Below are 18742 nucleotides of genomic sequence, written 5' to 3' on the forward strand. Positions count from 1 at the left end.
ACAGTGCAAACTCAGCATTTACAAACGGAAGCGCTCGACAGGTGTGGGTGCCCAGATCCAGCTCTCGGTGTCTCTCTCTTTTTCTCTGATCCTCTTTCTGTCTCTCTCTCTCTCTCTCTCTCTCTCTCTCTCTCTCTCTCTCTCTCTCTCTCACACACACACACACACACACACACACACACACACACACACACACATATCCATCTCTCTCTCTCTCTCTCTCTCTCTCTCTCTCTCTCTCTCTCTCTCTCAAGGGCATCATCAGGATTAAAGCGGTTTTGAAAAAGAACATTAATGTGGGAACTTCCCAGGTCTTACAGCTTCTAGGCAGGCACAGAAGGGATACCATCTGATCAGAGAACACATAAAAGGTCTGTTTGAATCAGTGTGTGTGATATTTGAACCCTGTGACTAAGAAAGTCACAACAGAATTAGGCTCATCTTAAGTACTAAATAGACTCTTCAAAGCAGACAACATTTAACCAGGAAATGGAGCTACCACAGCAGGGCCCTTGACAAAACCATGAAGTAAGTTGGGGACCTGGCCCCACCTCTGTGTTTTGGGCAGCCCACATCGTTATCTTTCACTCTTCCCCTAGTGGTTCATCTCTCCCACCTCAGTATTACGCACATAAGTAAGATTTACTGAACGCCTGCTATGTCAGGTACTCTGCTAAGCACTTTAAAAGCATTTTCTAATTTAATTTTCTCAATAACCCTGACATAAATGCGATTAGTATCTTCCTCCTAGGTTAAGTGGCTTGCCTAGGGTTACGGATCTCATCAACAGTGAAGCTAGGACTGAATCCAGTCTCTTGGTCAGTATGTTATACTGCTTCCTATGCTCATTTTGGTCTCCAGGGCATCCAAGGCACCCCCTGCATTCTAAAAGGACGGGGGGGGGGGGGAAATCCTGCATAGACTGAACATCTTTTATATGCTTTACACAAGCTATCTCTTCTAGGCTCAAATAACCCCTTATGACAGATATGCATTATCTCCATTTTAAAGATTAGCAAACAAAGACAGAGAGTCTGAGGGCCCTTGAAGAGTTTTAATCTCACATTTATTTAGCAGATGAAGAAACCAGAGCCCCAGAAAGATTAGGTGGCTTGCTGAGAGACACAAAGCTAGTTACTGTCAGAACTGAGATCTGATTCTCAATCTGTGGCTCTCTCTAACTGTATCGAAGTTGTTGCTCTGAAAGGAACCAGCATATGAATAATAGAGCAGGACTGCCAGGCACTTCGCTAAATGCTTTTCATGCTTTACCAACTCCAATCTAGGGGATTCCCAACACTTCAGTTCCAATCAATGTTCTCTACCAACGTCTTACCAAAGAAGTGGCAAAGAATTTAAATTACACATCAATCCAATTTATAAGCCAACTAACATGCTCCTACACACACAGATGAATGGCTGTTGCAAAAAAAAAAAAATGATGAAAAGATGTGGAAAGTTTTTCAAAGAACACACAGTGGTTTCAAACAACGTAATCAAATAACACACTCTGAGCACCTGTGTGTCATGACTAAGGCTAGGCACGTCCAAGAAAGAAAATATGGAGCCTCTGAATTAGACAAAGGCTTACCACCAGTGCACACATAACACTTCTCACATAAGTTGTGACAAAAACAATGGTCTTATCATCAGAAAATCAGGATTAAAAAAAACCTAAGGCCATCACTTATTCACCTCGAGTCTCTGGGCCTCACTGTCAAGTGCATGGGCATAAAACCCATTGTACGAGGGTTCTGTGAGAGGCAAATGGGAGAAAACATTTACAGGGACCAACCACACAACATGCACTCAATAACTGCTACTTTCACCATTTTCTCCTCAAATTCTACAACCTTAAGAGAACAAGTGTCCCTGCCAATAAAATTTAAAGACAAGGTAAAGGGGAAACAAAGACGTTATTAGTCAAAGCTTCAGGTAGACAAGATGACTGTGTCCTAGAGCTCTACTCCACTGCCTGATGCCTGCAGTTAACGACCTGTACGGTACCCCTAAACATTTGCCAGGAGGGTAGATCTTATGTTAAGTCATCTTATCACAATAGTAATAATAATAATAAAAGAGGGTGGGAGGAAAAGAAAGACAAATAACCAACATGAAGGTTACTACAAATATTCAATACCTACGTCTAAGGTAAGAAACGGAAATTTACAGAAAAGCTAGCATTGAACAGACAACAGAGTATGAGAGAAGGAAAACCAGGGACTGAGTGCCCAAATGACACTGACAAGCACACTGTGACAGAGATACAATGGGAGAGTATATCAAATGTTCGCCACAGCCATTAAGACTTCTCTACAATGGATACCTTTGTTTTCACAGAGGTTACATTTAGTCAAACTGAAAGTGTTCTGAAAATAATGCCTTTTTGGTTAGCATGACATTTCCTGAACAACAGCATAACTACTGCATAACCCATAGTTACAAAGTAAACAGAAACAGCGGAAGAATGTAAAAATTAAATTGTTCCAACAAAGAGAATTATTTATATAAACAATGAAATGTAAGGCCTGTCAATCTGCAGTATGTTCTGAATCAGCATGAAAAAAATCATTTGGTGTCAATAGCAAATACTCTTCTAGTATCACAGAATTCCCAGTAATACACAATAAACCTGAAATCAGTTTTCCTGGTCTCCATAGTCCCCAACACACATTATCTGAAAGAAGATTCTTTTACTACTTTGTAGCATGGAATAAGTACCTAGTATGTGCCTGGAGCTCATTGTCGGTTTGTTTTGTTTTGTTTTCTTCATGTAAGAAAGCACTCGAGGATTAACAGAGACCGGAGGCAACCTGGGGATTTGGGTTCTAGGCCTAACTCTGGCATTAAGTAGGAAAGTTGCCTTTTAATGTCTCTGGACTTCAGCTCTTCAAACTCTGAAAGACATAAGAAACCTTGCCTTGCCTCCTTCACAGGAACACAATAAGCATCACCAAATTGAAGAGGAAAGTATAAATGCTCTTTTAACTATATTAAGTGTTATATTAACCTAACATGTGATGGCAGTGATAACGTTACCACCATCGGCAAACAAAGGTATACCAGAAGTCTGAGCTTAACTACTCCCTTGGCCTTCTGCGTCTGGGTTGTTATTGTTCGAAGATATCATTTTCTTTTACTAAAGTAAAATAAAAAGTGAGATGCTAATAAAATAAGTAATACTTAATATACTGTGAACCAAAACCAAACATAAGCAATCTTACAATTCTCTGCTGGTAGAATTCTACCATAGTTCTAAAAATAAACCTAGTTCAAATAACCCCAACCTACATTTTCATTTGATCCTTCTTCTAGCTCTTTGGGAAAAACGGGACAGGTGGTATTATGCTTTTTACAGACCACAGAGACAGGTCGTATAATGCTTTTTACAGACCACAAATCTGAAACTCAAAGAGGAGAGTGACCCCTCCACAGTGCCGGCTGAAGCCAAGGCCACGCGCCCATCTTCTGACAGGACTGAACATTCGTTCTGCTCGCTTCACACAATGTCCAACTTCCAGAATGATGAACTACTTTTATCACTCATTTTATGCAGCCGGCCACCTCTCTGTACCACAAATAAGTTCCACACAGGAGGCTACATGCGCGAGAAGCGAGGGGGAGGCGTCTCTCGGCACCAGGCGTGTGCTGCAGCAGAAGCAATCGAAAAGTGGCCGGATTTGAAAACTGCAGCATGTTAACGATTTATGAAAGGAGGGGCGGGCGCAAAGAAAAACTATACGGAACAGACAAGTAAGGGAAAGCAAGCAAGCACTGGGAAGCCCCAAGAACGGTACCCACGATCACCCTGGGTAATCCATTTCCAGCGGGCAACAGCCCTCCTTCCTCTCTCTTACAGCAGGTCGACGTCAGTGTCTCTGGGATGTGTTTCTGGTTTTCAAGTGGAAGTCAGTGTCAAATCACCAGGGAAAGGGGATTGGGTTACTGCAGTTTCCTCTGCGGACAGTGTTTCAGGAAAGGCAGGGGGAAGGGAGGGAAGGAGGAGGAAGTTAACATTTATGAAGTGCCTATGTTGAGGGCACTTAATATGCACTACCACATTTAATTCTCATACAGACACAAAATCCATCTGATAGGTGCTAGGATTACCTCTACTTCGCAGACGAGGAAACTGAGGCACAGAGGGGAAAAGAAACTAGCCTAAAACTAGACTCAGTGAGTGCTGGGGTCAGGATCAGGAAAGTCTGACTGCAGGGCTTTTAACTAGCAGGCGTTAGCAAACCAGCAGGCACTTAGGCACAGGTACGCATAGGCAACTCATGTGTCCTCACAAACAGACCCAACGGCAACGTTGTAAGACCTTCTAAACAAATGTGAAATACAACACTTGCCTGTCTGATACTTAGATGTGCAGAACAACCTATGTACCCAAAGAGCTCGATCTTTCTCAATAGTGTTTCAATACATTTCTCAGTAAATATCAATATTTATTTCTCAATAAATTTCTCAGTAGCATTTCAATTAAACCAACCATTCCTCCTGTCTGAATCCTCTTCTCCCTACCCCTTCTTCCCTCAAAATCTGTCCCAACAGCATCCAGCTCCAACAGTGAGATGAAGAAAGGAAAAGAGACGTGCATCCCAAATGCATTCCATTCAGTTTCTGCTGCTTAGAGTAAACGTGTCATCAAAGGCAGAAGACGCTCGATTCTATTGTGTTTCATTTGAGTGGCGGAACAACAAGATTTTTTAAGTAAATGTACTCATGTCAGAAGACGGAATGATACCAGGAATACATCTCAGGTAATGAGAAAAGTTCACATCATGTTTTTTCTTTCAAAGGCATGAGGCTATAAAAGCAAATACTGCTCTCAGAATTCTAAAGGAGATTCTTTCTTCAGATGGGGGTGAGAAAATTGGCATAAAGCTCCTTGTCTTCTCAGTATTTCATGTTCCAGAAATATAGATTACTGAACTGTCAGGAGTCCATGTGAGAAAAAAATGGGAGGTGAGGCTGAGAAGGAAGACTGGGAAAGTATCTTTGAAGCTCAAAGGAAGAAGAGTGAACACAGATACGTCTAGGTGAGTGAGATCACAATTCTTTTTTTTTTTTTTAGTTTTTGTTAACGTTTATTTATTTTTGAGACAGAGAGAGACAGAGCACGAACGGGGGAGGGTCAGAGAGAGGGAGACACAGAATCCGAAACAGGCTCCAGGCTCTGAGCTGTCAGCAGAGCCCGACGCGGGGCTTGAACTCATGGACCGTGAGATCATGACCTGAGCCAAAGTCGGCCGCTTAACCGACTGAGCCACCCAGGCGCCCCGAGATCACAATTCTAAGTCATGGCTGTGGGGTCGGCAATAAAAAAAAACAATTTACATTTGCCCCAACTGAAAATTTCAAGTTCTGCTTTCTAGATTGATAAATAATTTACATTTAAAAATATTTTTTAGCCTTTGGAACCTTCTTACTGATGAAGAGTAAATAATACTAAACTTAGAATAGTTTTCCTTTCTCTCCTCTGACTTCAAATTTAGCAAAATTAAAGGAACTGAACCAAACCTGGCTTTGGTTGTAATGAGATTCATACTCAAAGAAATTTCAGGTTCTGATTACAGCAATTAGGAAATCCCGTCCTCCGAGAATTCCTTCACTTGTTAATACCAACCCAAGAACATTCGGACACTCCCACCTCTAAGTGTTTGCCAGGAGACTGATCACGCACCTTCCTGTGATACAGGTGCTATGACTACGTTGAAGTCTAATTGGTTTATATAAACAGCACCAGATTGTGGCAGAGAGAGATCTCTGAATAAATTTACTAGCCGCCAATAAAACAGAAAACAAACAAACAAAAACATTAACTACAAAAAAAAAAAGAGAAAGAGAAAGCTATAAAGGCATAAGTATGTAACTCGCTTCTCAAAACTGAAAGACTAAAGCATGAGCCTTACAAAACAAAAGTGGCAAATTACAGAAAGCTCCGTTCTCTGTTTAGGAATGGGTTGATGAAGTGATCGACTTTAAAATCACTATGAACAACCTAAATGTCTATCGACAGAGGACTGGCTGAATCAGCTGTCATACAGCCACACAACACAACACTAAGCATCAGAAAAAATGGAATGAGGACTCTCTCTGTACAATGCTGCGGAGTGATTTCTAGGCTATACAGTTAAGTGAAAACAGGTAGATTAAAGTACATGATGAAAGTATGTGAACTATTGCTTATCTAAGGAGAGTACAAATACACATGTATATGTAAATATATATAACCAAAACGTAACAACAAAAAAGGAGAGAGGCTTTAACAGTAGAAGTTTTAATAGTAGAGGGTTTAAGGACAGAAGCAAAGTCCAAATAACTCTGTTCTGTAAATCTACCTTTGGAGCTGTATAGTTTATATAATTGTAAACTGAAACAACAAAAAGCAGTATCTAAAAACACAAGATGAGAAAACAAATCTATCTACATACTGTGTCTGTGGCATAACCACACAGACAGAAATTATTGCAAGTGACTTAAGCATACAATGATTTGACTGCACATCTCACCGGGGATATGGCCTAAGGACAAAGAGAAGTGCAATACAAATATTAAACCGTTTTCAGTAATTATTGTTGGTGGAAGTGATGGTATTGTGATTCGGGGATGGCATATGTACTGTGGGACATAAAGCAGATGACAAGTTACATTGCAGTTGCTGAGACCCTTAGGGTGACGGAATGAGTTACAGATGTAGGATCGATGTGTTTAAGAGCAAGCCCTGTAGTATTCAACCTGTACTGGAAATAGCGTAAGAACTCATGAGTTTGTAATAAACATACTTTCTGGTTTTACCCACTGAAAAGGCCTATGGGAAAATGATGACCTAACTGAGGTGAGCACTCCCTGTACCCAGAACATGGTCTCTAAATACTATTTCCCACTAAAAGGAGGCAGAAAATTCCTAACAATGGCTGTTTCCGTGAATTCAAAACGAAAAACAAAAAACAAAAAACAAAGAACAACAATAACAACAACAAAAAACAGCAGAATGGTGGTTGCCACAGACTGGGGGTCAGGGAAAAGGAAAGATGTTGGTTAAAGGGTACAAAGCTCTAGCTATAAAATGAGTACTCTCTGGCAATCTAATGTACAGCATGGTGACTATAATTAGCAATAGTGTATCATATACTTGAAAGTTAAGAGAGTAGATCTTAAAACTTATCAACACACACACACACACACACACACACACACACACACACACACACAATTGTGTGTGGGGATAAAAGAGTTAACTGACCTGACCGTGGTAATCATTTCACAATATATACATGTATCAAATCATCATGCTATATACATCTTCAACTTACATATATTCTGTGCCAATAATATCTCAAAAAAGCTTTAAAAATGTGGCTGCTTCCAGGTTTGGAGCAAGAAACATACAACATGAGCCTGGAACAGCTCATCCCATTAGAAAGAAAGGAGGCCATGAGAAAAGTTGCTGGGGAGTATATACATCACTAAACCAATTTTTTTTTTAAAAGAACTATTGGGGTCATAGCGAGATGGAAGAATTTGAACATAAAAAATAGTAACTGCAAAGATTGAAATGCATCAAATATTTTAATATCGCTGCTTTTCCTATATAAATTATAGCTGAGATTACATAATTAATGAAGCACCTCACTATAGAAATATTTCAGTTGGTAAATGGAAAAGGAGTGATCAAATGTCACAATTTTGCAACCCCTAATGAAATAATGCATGTAGGCAATGACCCTCAGTGGCTTATAGAAGAGAAAGAGAGATGAGCATATATTCAGGTATTCTGAACCTCCTGACGGAAGTGCACATGCCATCTATGAAATATCCTTGCCAAAAAGAACTGATTTTAGTCTGAGTTAGCTTCTAGATCAGCAGTTCTTGGAGTACAGCCTGCAGACACCTGGGAAACCCTTCACACCCTCTTAAGGAAACTGTGGAACCAAACTGTCTTCACAGAGATATTATTTGCCCTTTCTACTGTTGCTGACATTTACACTAATGGTACAAAAGCAACAGTGAGTAAAACTGCTAGCCCCTCTGTATGAATCAAGTGGCACCAAACGGTACTAGCAGCTATTGAATTCTTCACGACCACAGGCTCCAGTTAAAAAACAAAAACAAAAACAGAAACAAAAAACCTAACAAGGGGCAACTGGGTGACTCAGTTAAGCATCTGACTCTTGATCTCAGGGTGGCGAGTTCAAGCCCTGCCTTGGGCTCCATGCTGGGTGTGAGGGCCCACTTAAAAAAAAGAAAACAAACAAACAAACAAACAAACAATTTCCTTAAGAATGTCCTTGATGGGGCACGTGGGTGGCTCGGCTGGTTAACTGTCTGACTCTGGGTTTTGGCTCAGGTCATGATCTCTTTGTGAGTTTGGGACCCGCACAAACACACTTTGTGAGTTTGGGACCCGCATCCAGCTCCCCGCTGACAGTGTGGAGCCTGCTTGAGATCCTCTCTCTCTCTCTCTCTCTCTCTCTCTCTCTCTCAAAATAAATAAACTTCAAAAAAAAAATGTCCTTGATGAAGTAGTAAAAAGCAGTAATTTTATTTGAGTTCAATCTTGGAGTATGTCTTTTTAATACCATCTGCGACGAAATGGGAAGTCTGCATAAAGCACTCGGGCCGTGCCGTGCACTGCACTGGGCGGGCTGGCTTGAAGCGGAGTGCTTGTGCAAAGAAGCTGTGATGCGAACGAGCTGCTTTTCTCATGGAACACTGTTTCTCCTTGAAAGAATGACACACCGTGGCCACTCGGACTCGGGAAACGTGGAAGCCACGTTCTCACAAATGAACAAAGTAAGGCTTGTCGCTTCACGGGAAACCACGCAAGAGTGTGCCCTGCCAGTGATAAAACTCCAACTTGCAGACATTAGGTTCCATTCGGCCAGTGGGATAGTTAAGGCTGTGCACTCGTCTTTTAAAACTCATTTCTAAATAAATGGGCAACAAACTCAAAGACAAATTGTTTGGACAGTGATTCTTTTGTTTCTATACAATGGCAGATAAAGTTTCAAGCTGTAGATACCTCGTTCCCAGAAAACATCAAGATGCATCAATTTAAACATGAGTCAATAAAGCATTCCTGCTACCATATTGGTAATTTTAAATTACAAATAAAGTATTCATTCTTACCTCCCACCTAATGTCTAATTGCTGAAGTGCATAACTAAAAGCAAAGAGCGCAGCCTCTCACACAATGAATAATCAATTATGTCCTGACAGCAGCATAAAGCTTCTTTACAAAAACCCATAGAAATCTCTGCTTCACAGTCACATTTGGAGCCCTGACCTAGGAAAGTAGAGTTAAGACAAAGTTTGATGAACTCATAGGCTGTTGTCACCCTCCTGGGGAAAGCTCAGCGCTAAAATTTATCTTTCCCTACCACAAAGAGCCATCTGAATGGCTTTAACTGCATAGGGAATCCAGACAATCAATCTTGTTCAGGTTCTGTTACTTTTATCAAATTAAATTTGAATTAACAGTTCAATGGTTTTACATCCTGATGGGCCCATTATCGCACAACTTCAGAGAGGTATTAGTTTAGCTCTTTGGGTTGCATTAGGAGTCTATTATTAATTTTTCTGATACACCAAGGAAAAACCCTAAAAGACTACTAAATATTTCCCAAAAAGGAAGGGCACACGGGGCATTTCCTTATCGACCAGCTGGCCTTTAGTCCCGCACCTCTCCGCTCACACACCCACACCCGCTGGGCTCCAAAACACGATCTCTCGTGCTTCCCGGCATCCCACATTCCTCAAGGCCTCCACGTACCCTTTCCCTCCTCTAGATCAAGAATTCCTTTTCTTGGGGCGCCTGGGTGGCGCAGTCGGTTAAGCGTCCGACTTCAGCCAGGTCACGATCTCGCGGTCCGTGAGTTTGAGCCCCGCGTCGGGCTCTGGGCTGATGGCTCAGAGCCTGGAGCCTGTTTCCGATTCTGTGTCTCCCTCTCTCTCTGCCCCTCCCCCGTTCATGCTCTGTCTCTCTCTGTCCCAAAAATAGATAAACGTTGAAAAAAAAAATTAAAAAAAAAAAAAAAAAAAAGAATTCCTTTTCTTCTTTCAAAATACACTTCAAATGACTTCCTGATGCCTTCCCTGGGGTTCCTGCTGAGGTTCTTGCTCCCTCTTCTGGGCTCCTACAGCAATTTTTATATGCACTTTATAAACAGAATTTACCACAATAGCTTAGAGAAGGTGGTTAAGAGGATGGACTCCGGTGCCAAACTGCTTTGGGTCAAATCCCCGCTGTGCCACTTACCATCTGTACCACTTTAGCCCATTACTTACTCTCTTTAAGCCTCACTTTGCTCATCCGTAAAATAGCAATAATACTACCTGCCTCCTGGGAAAGTTACAAGGACTGAGCTAATACATAGGAAGGACTTAGTCCAATGCCAAGCACATAGGAAGTTCTCAATAAATGTAAGCTATTATTAGCACAATGTATCAAAGTGATTTGATTTTTGCTACACTATCAACTCTCTCAGGATAGTGACTGTATTTGTTGAATTAATTCAGAGACTGTGTCAGTATAATCAAAATAGTGTGCTAACCATGGGGCTCTCTGCTGTCAGCGTAGAGCCCACTTCAGATCCTCAGTCTCCCTCTCCCTCTGTCTCCCCCATTCACACACTCTCTCTGTGTCTTTCAAAATAAATAAATCAACTTAAAAAAAAATAGCGTGCTAACTTTAAGTCAGGCAATTGCTAGATGTTAGGAATACAAAGATGAGTTAAATCAGTCCTGGCTGTCAAGGATCTCTCAGCCTTGCCTATTCACACAAAGTATACATACAGAGGGCTTCAATGAACAGAGACTGAGTTAACGTGGGGGGCAACTACTATCAATTCTGTAGAACGAGTCGTAAGATATCTGGAAACAACCTCATTTGAATAAATAAGAAACTTGCTCCAAAAACTAACATACCAAGAACTAATAATCAATAATACTTAATAAAGTTATTAAGACTGAAAAGTACTAGATCATTTAGATCTGCAGAAGCTCTGGCTGACTCTATTTAGACTAGAACCAGGAGTGGGGGTGCACCTGGGTGGCTCAGTTGGTTAAGCATCCGACTTCAGCTCAGGTCATGATCTCGCGTTTCATGGGTTCAGGCCCCAGGTTGGGCTCTGTGCTGACAGCTCGGAGCCTGGAATCTGCTTTGGGTTCTGTGTCTCCCTCTCTCTCTGCCCGTCCCCTGGTCATGCTCTGTCTCTCTGTCTCTCTCAAAAATAAACGTTAAAAAAAAAAAAAAAAGGTGGGGGGCACCTGGGTGGCTCAGTCGGTTGAGCATCCAACTTCAGCTCAAGTCATGGTCTTGTGGTCCGTGAGTTCGACCCCTGCATCGGGCTCTCTGCTGACAGCTCAGAGCCTGGAGTGTGCTTTGGATTCTGTCTCTCTCTCTCTCTCTCTCTCTCTGCCTCTCCCCTGCTCACACTCTCTCTCAGAAATAAACATTAAAAAAAAAAAAAAAAAACCCACACAGAAAAACCTATGCAGAATTTTTTAAAACATTCTATTTTTTTCAAATTTAAGCAATAGTTTAGGAGTAATAAATACGTTCTTGCTGTAAAAACAGTTAAAACTGACATTCTCAAAGGTTATGACTCATCAAATCATTTCATATGCTGTTTTTTTTAATCTCTGCAGTCACCTGTGTGCATATACACAGAAATATGTACCATGTTTTGTGGTTATTAAAAAACAAAAATGGGGGGCGCCTGGGTGGCGCAGTCGGTTAAGCGTCCGACTTCAGCCAGGTCACGATCTCGCAGTCCGTGAGTTCGAGCCCCGCATCAGGCTCTGGGCTGATGGCTCGGAGCCTGGAGCCTGTTTCCGATTCTGTGTCTCCCTCTCTCTCTGCCCCTCCCCCGTTCATGCTCTGTCTCTCTCTGTCCCAAAAAAAAATAAACGTTGAAAAAAAAAATTTTTTAAAAAAACAAAAAAACAAAAATGGTATCACACTGTTTACGTTATTTTGCATTTTACCGTTGTTACACAGACTCCTATATATACACAGATATGTTTCCTGACTATTCTCTACACCTCTAATCTGTGTTCTATTCTTATGCCAGTTATCACAATGCTTTCATTGCTGTGGTTTTGTGCGATCTGACGCCTGGTGGTATAGGTCCAACCTCATTATCCTTCTGGTTCAAAAACATCTTGATACATTTCCATATGGGAAGTAACTCTGGCCTATGTTTTAGACATCTATGTACCTAGGTTTTCAATTGTAGAGACATCACATCATAAATAGTAATATTCTCTTCCCACTCTGACATTCCTCTATCTTTAGTAACTCTCTCTTCCCTTCTCTCTTGCAGTTTTTTGGGACCTTCTTCCTTTTCAACTTGATCAAATCTGTCATGCGTGGGTCCTTTCCAAGAACCAGCATTTAGTTTTACAACTTTGACAACTCTGTTGTCTGTTTCCTAATGCACCGAATTCTGCTTTTACCTTTATCCTATTTTGTCTTATTTTCAGTCTTTCTTATATCCTGAAAATACACTTAAGGCTATAAATCTTCCTCAGAGTACCATTTTTGCTGCATCCTATAGGTTTAATTTACAGATCTGAACCCTGCAGGGTACTTGTAACTCATTTCTAAATAGTTTACAACTTCTACTTTATCTTGAAAACAATAAATATTTGGAGATATACTCTTACATTTCCAAATGGAACAAAGTGGTTTTAGCTATTTTATTGTTAATTTCTAATTTTCTTGTGTTATAGTCTGTGAACGTGGCCTGTATGATTTCTTTATGGGATTTTTTTCTGAGCACTTTAAAACAGTCAAATTTTGTGACTCTTCCATATATGTCTTCAAAGTGTCATAGAGATTTTTTTTTTTTCAACGTTTATTTATTTTTGGGACAGAGAGAGAGACAGAGCATGAACAGGCGAGGGGCAGAGAGAGAGGGAGACACAGAATCGGAAACAGGCTCCAGGCTCTGAGCCATCAGCCCAGAGCCCGACGCGGGGCTCGAACTCCCGGACTGCGAGATCGTGACCTGGCTGAAGTCGGACGCTCAACCGACTGCGCCACCCAGGCGCCCCTGTCATAGAGATTTGAAAAGTGTTCCTATTTTCGGTTTTATCAACCTTGTTAACTGTAGTCCTCTGTTTTTTTTGTTTGTTTAACTGAAATGTCCAATTCTGAGAAGACAATTTACGCCTTCATCTATGGCTGCCGTTTTCTCATTGCCGCCTGTGTTTCTAGCAATTTGGGAGAAGTATACATACTTACAGAAGTTCACGACTTAGGTCTTCTGACCAAGCACAGCTCTTAGCAATAGAAAACATATCTTTTTCCCATGCACTTTATCTGATATTAATATTCTTTCAGCTACTTCCTTTCAGCGAGGATTTTGCTGAGTGTGTCTTTTTCTTGTTTTAAACTTTTCAGTGATATTTTATTTTTGTTATTATCTCTTATTAACAAGATTTAGCTGGATTTTGACTGTTATTTTGATCCCAAGGTGATTTTAACGCGCTCACACGTCTATAATTACCGAAGTGTTTACATCGGGGCTGCTATCAACCATGTCACTCTGCTCCCGCCACGACGGGCTTCGTTCTCTCCTGACATCACGCCCACCACATCCGGCTTCAGAGCCTTTGTACATGCTGCCCCTCTTCATTCAGGTCTTGGTAAATGTCTCCTTGCTCTGCAAGACCTTCTCTCATGCTATCTCTTTACTGTGGCTTTTTTTTCCTTCAATGCCATTATTACCTGAACAGATAGATTATCTGACCTCACGTCTGTCTCCCTCACCACTGCAAGCTCCAGCCTCATCTGTCTTGTTCACCCCTCCTGGCATTCGAGCCACCTTAGACTAAAAGATTACAGTGTGTTTCTGGAAGATTCGTGAGTCAAACTGGATTTAAGCTTACAGCTTTTTGTGGTTTTGCAAACGGCAAAATGGGAGGGTCTGAATTCTCCTTGAAGCAACTTTCATTGCTTGCAATGTGTTTACAGACTCTGAAATGCTGATTTTAGAGAATATTGCATTTTCAAGCATCTTTTATTATACTTTTATTTATTTACTTATACTTTAATCACAATATATATTACACATTAAAGGAAACCTTTGTTGCTTTTCCAACATGGTAAATAAGGTAATTCATTTTAGAAATGCAAAAGTATTCAATTTCAGATGAAAATATGACGGTTTTTGTCAGTATCCAATTCTACCACTCCTGACAAAATTACTTCCTATTTGCCATTTTGGGCAAAAAATTCATTTCAAAATAGCAACTGCCTTCACAGGAAGAAAGAGAGTATCTTTTTCATAATTAAAACCTGTTAAATGTATTAAATTTCATAGCTAAATGGTGTTAAATGCCTGGGAAATCAGCATCTCTAAGAGATTGTTGAAGGAGACATGTTAGCTAGTCTGACACACAACCTTCTACAAACTCAGTGAAATTATTCAGAATACTTTCTTCACGCCACAAATTGGCTTGTTCTTTGCCAAATGTCACTTACAAACAGATACTTTCCGGGACGCCTGGGTGGCTCAGTCGGTTCAGCATCCAACTTCGGCTCAGGTCATGATCTTGTGGTCTGTGAGTTCGAGCCGCATGTCAGGCTCTGTGCTGACAGCTCAGCCTGGAGCCTGCTTCGGATCCTGTGTCTCCCTCTCTCTCTCTCCCACTACCCCGCTCATGCTGTCTCAAAAGTAAATAAACATTAAAAAAAAATTTTTTTAATGGATATTTTCCTTCTTTTATGCGCTTCTTTGGAAACTCCAGTAGGAGTACAGGAGACGCAAAAGGAGAGTAAAAAAGAAATTTAAAAAAATCACGCAATGCTAATAAATCACGAATACATCCTTATTTCTGAATTTCTATACTGCCAATAGGAAAGAAAAAAAGCTATACCGCACTCTCAAAATCTTTAGACCAGAATTCAGCAAATTAGAATCGAGTGTAAGGTTGGTTAGAGCACAGATCACTCGGCACTGCCCCCAGAGATTCCGATTCACGAAGTCCAGGGTGGGGCCTGAGAAACCGCATTTCTAACAAGTTTCCAAGAGATACCAACACTGCTGGCCTGGGGAAGACTCTTCAAGAAACTGTCTGAGGCCATTATTTCAAATGCTCGGTTTGGGGTTAAGGCAAGAGCTACCTAGCAAGAACTTGAAGGCATTAAAAATCATTTTCATCTGCTCTCTGGTACTTTTTGAAACAGCAGCTCATGTACACCCCACCTAAACTTTCTTTCATTGCTTGGTCTGAGATTCTCTTAAAAGAGAAATTAAAAAGTTTTGTTGAAGTTTGGACAGTAAAAGTAGAATAAAATTTTACATGGTAGGATAGGTTGGTTCAGGTACAATGTGGACATATACTCATCCTAAGGATTTACAGCAAGAATCCCAGTCAAATGCCCCTAAATGCCAGACAGGTCAGACAATACACATGAATAAAGGAGGCCAGACATTGAGAACCAGACCTAAAAAGGGCAGCTGCTGTGCAGCTGCAGACAGTTATGGTCAGGTCTTCCAAGTTTTCAAAATAAGCTAGCGATCCACCATTTTATCTAAAAGCTCTCAATTTTCAAACCTGAGCAACTACTCAAAGGTTTGTAAACACAATACAGGCACACAAAAAGGTCTGTGGGCCGGAGGCTGCCAGTTTACAAGCTCTGCGTAGAAGGAGTCTCAGGACCTCCTCCCACCCGGGGCAGGCACAGTCCAGGTTGGGCAATGTGCTCACCTACTCGCGGCGCTCGTGGCCACTCCCTCCAGCAGCTGCCTATTCCCAGAATGGAAAGCACGCTCTCTAAACACCTATGAAAGAAAGCCTCTCTGCATAAGCAGCTCGCCCACCAAAACAACTTCTCGGCCAGTAATCCTAGTATGGGAAAACTATGGCAGAGAGAAGAGAATTCTTCCAACACTGGAGCTACCGATCCAAAAACAGTGATTAAAATGCCCGGAATTTCGGGATCACTAACTTTTTTCAAAGAAAAGGACACTACAGATTTGAGAAAAGGAATACAGATTTGAGGATTCTGAAGCTTTCTGTCACACTGATGGTATCCGGTATCCAGAAGTTATTTCATCTTTGCCCAGAGACTCACTCAACCGAGAAAATCAGTCCTTACAAATACGCTGAAGGCAACCACGTGGGCAACACCAAATCGCCAAAATAATTCAAATCTCACGAGTCTAACAACAAATGAGTGAACAGCTGACAGTAACACGTGATGCTGAAGAAGTAAATGAATGAACAGATGACAAGGCACATGAAGCGGGCTCTAACAGGGCTTCAGGGACTCAATAGTAAAACAGCCTCAGGTGGGTTATTCTGATGCTCAAATGACCTCTGTCACCGTTAGCACACACGATGACATTCCTGCTACTGTACAGTGGTAGAAATTACATATGGGATAAGGAGGTCATTACCTCAAGGCCAGTGAGTAGGAGAGTAGAAAGACAGGGCCAGAAAGGCCTCCCAGAATCCATCCACAACGTCCAATCCAAATTCTTTCATAAGTAACATCAGAATGACGACAGAATTTAAGAGTGTAAAAGTTAAAAATCCCTAAAGAGAAAATTCTTTTCTAAAAACGTTCAAAAAAAGGAACGCAGACTCCTTAGCTTACTTTTTCCCCCAATTTTTTATTGCCTCTGCTCACTGAATCTCTGTGAACATTAACACGTGTCTGTGGTTGAGGGAGAATGTTCCACTGCAGAGAAAGGAAAAACACACCCAGTTTTTCATAAGAAACTTTGGAACAGTTTAATATTCATCCTCAGGCAACATTCAGAATAGTCCTCTCAGAGTCTAAAATTAGGGTAATGATTAGCAAAACAGAAAAGACACCACACACCAGCATGAACTGCCCTCCAGTGTAATTCTTAACTATAAAGTCACAATCCCAAATCAACTAGAAATGTGGGTCCTTACTCGATGAGGATTTCTTTTACCATTAAGAATTCCAAGCTCGACAAAAAGACAAATGGCAAGTGAATAAAGGATTTTTAGAGCAAAGAAGATGCCATTAGACCCAGACCTACTCAAATGTCAGCGAAGATGTCGTCTCGAACCCATGAGGCCCTCAGCCCAATGGCCAGAGGCTTACACTGCACAAGAAAATGCTCTAGCGCTTTTGGTGAAGTGACAGAACCGGATGTGTGTTGTGGCAAATAACTCTGCCCAGCAGACAGAACCACTGGCTTCCAGCACTACTTACAAACTCATAGTCTCCATCCTGCGGCACTTTCCAATCTGAGGAGTTCCTCAGGGGGCCAGGTACACTTTTGCCGAAGCTATTGATCTGATTTTCCTTTTCTTTTTGTTCAAAGTATTCAAGGAACGATGGTTTTGCAGGCTGCATGGTCTCATCCCTTCCTGAAAACCAAGAACAACAAAAGGAGAAAAATGATATCTTCGACCTCAGATAAGTTTAATGGATACATCCATCTCCAGACGGCCTTCGTTCGGCCTGTGTGTCAGTGGCTCTTTTAGAGAAGGACCCTGAGGAGAATCTAGTAGAAACCACAGGAAATGCACAAATGCTCACTCCAAATACTTCTCATGGAATTTCAGAGGACTGTGGCCCCCCTCAAATACATGCAAATACTTTCCCAGGGCCCCTTTTTCTGGATGGAGAGACTTGGGTGATGTAAAGACCCCGAGTAAGATGCAAGTAGTATTTTGGGGGTCTCCGATGGCAACATGTTCCTGTAACATTTAGACTGAAAACACAGAAGCAAGCAAAAATATTTACTTATCATCTACGTAGACAACATTTTCTAGAGCCAACGGAGTAGAGAAGGGGAATGATACAATAGGGTGACTCCCTTTTGATAAACTCATGATCGGACTGGACTAATAAGAAAAATATGCATGAAAAAGCAAATAGAAATAAATCATAATCCATCCACTCCAGGAAATATTACGTAACTTTTAAAATCTTATTTATAAACGGTTTACAATAAAGGTAAAAGTTAAAAACAGGATACGATATTATATGTACAGAATGATCTCAACTCTGTAAAATCATATATGTAGGGGGGAAAAAAAAGACTGGAAGAAAATATACCAAAATGTTAATGGGGTTTGTCTCTCATAAGTAGATCTCAAGGTCTCACAGAAGGAAAGATCTTGCAAGCTGGCATGGTCAGGGAAGACTGGTAGAGGGGGGCTTCGGCTGGGCCCCAAACATCCCTGAAGAAGAATCAGCACTTAGGTGGCAGGGCAGTTACACAGCAGAGGCAGCAGGTATGAAAACAGCAGTCCGTCACTAGTTAGTAACAAGGGCAAAAAGAAAAATTGTACCTGGCACGACTTAACAACCTAGCTAGCTGAATGTATCTACTTCACACGTCAAAGTAATCTGTACTTCTAATTAGTATTCTAATACCAGGAAGTACAGAAGTTTTTTCCCAGTGCTTTCCATGAATATGTGGGTTTATACTGCCCTTTTCCCCAGTAACCAGGAAAAAAGACCAGAAGGCTCAAAGCCTTGAGAAATGAATGGGGAGGGGCATCTGGGTGGTTCAGTCAGTTAAGCCTCCAACTCTTGATCTTGACTCAAGTCACGGTCTTGCGATTCAGGAGTTCGAGCCCCATGTGGGGCTCTGCACGGACAGCACAGACCCTGCTTGGAGTTCTCTCTCCCTCTCTCTCTGCCCCTATCCCACTCGTGCTCTCTCTGTATAAATAAATAAGTAAACTGAAAAAAAATTTAAGAAGTGGATGGGGAGGGGTCTAGAAGAGAAAC

General features: G+C 41.3%; 1 protein-coding gene across 6 annotated transcripts in view; it reads right to left on the minus strand.

Moving 5' to 3' along the window:
• Nucleotides 1-18742, minus strand: part of STK4 (serine/threonine kinase 4) — a 92317-nt gene that overhangs the window by 24729 nt on the left and 48846 nt on the right. For all 6 annotated transcript variants that reach the window (XM_003983444.6, XM_045053562.1, XM_045053558.1 and 3 more), the window contains one exon: nt 17210-17367. In XM_003983444.6, coding sequence (XP_003983493.1) covers nt 17210-17367 — 158 coding nt within the window. The remainder of the gene's footprint in view (nt 1-17209; nt 17368-18742) is intronic.

This window comes from Felis catus, chromosome A3, assembly GCF_018350175.1.
Source record: "Felis catus isolate Fca126 chromosome A3, F.catus_Fca126_mat1.0, whole genome shotgun sequence".
NCBI lineage: Eukaryota > Metazoa > Chordata > Mammalia > Carnivora > Felidae > Felis > Felis catus.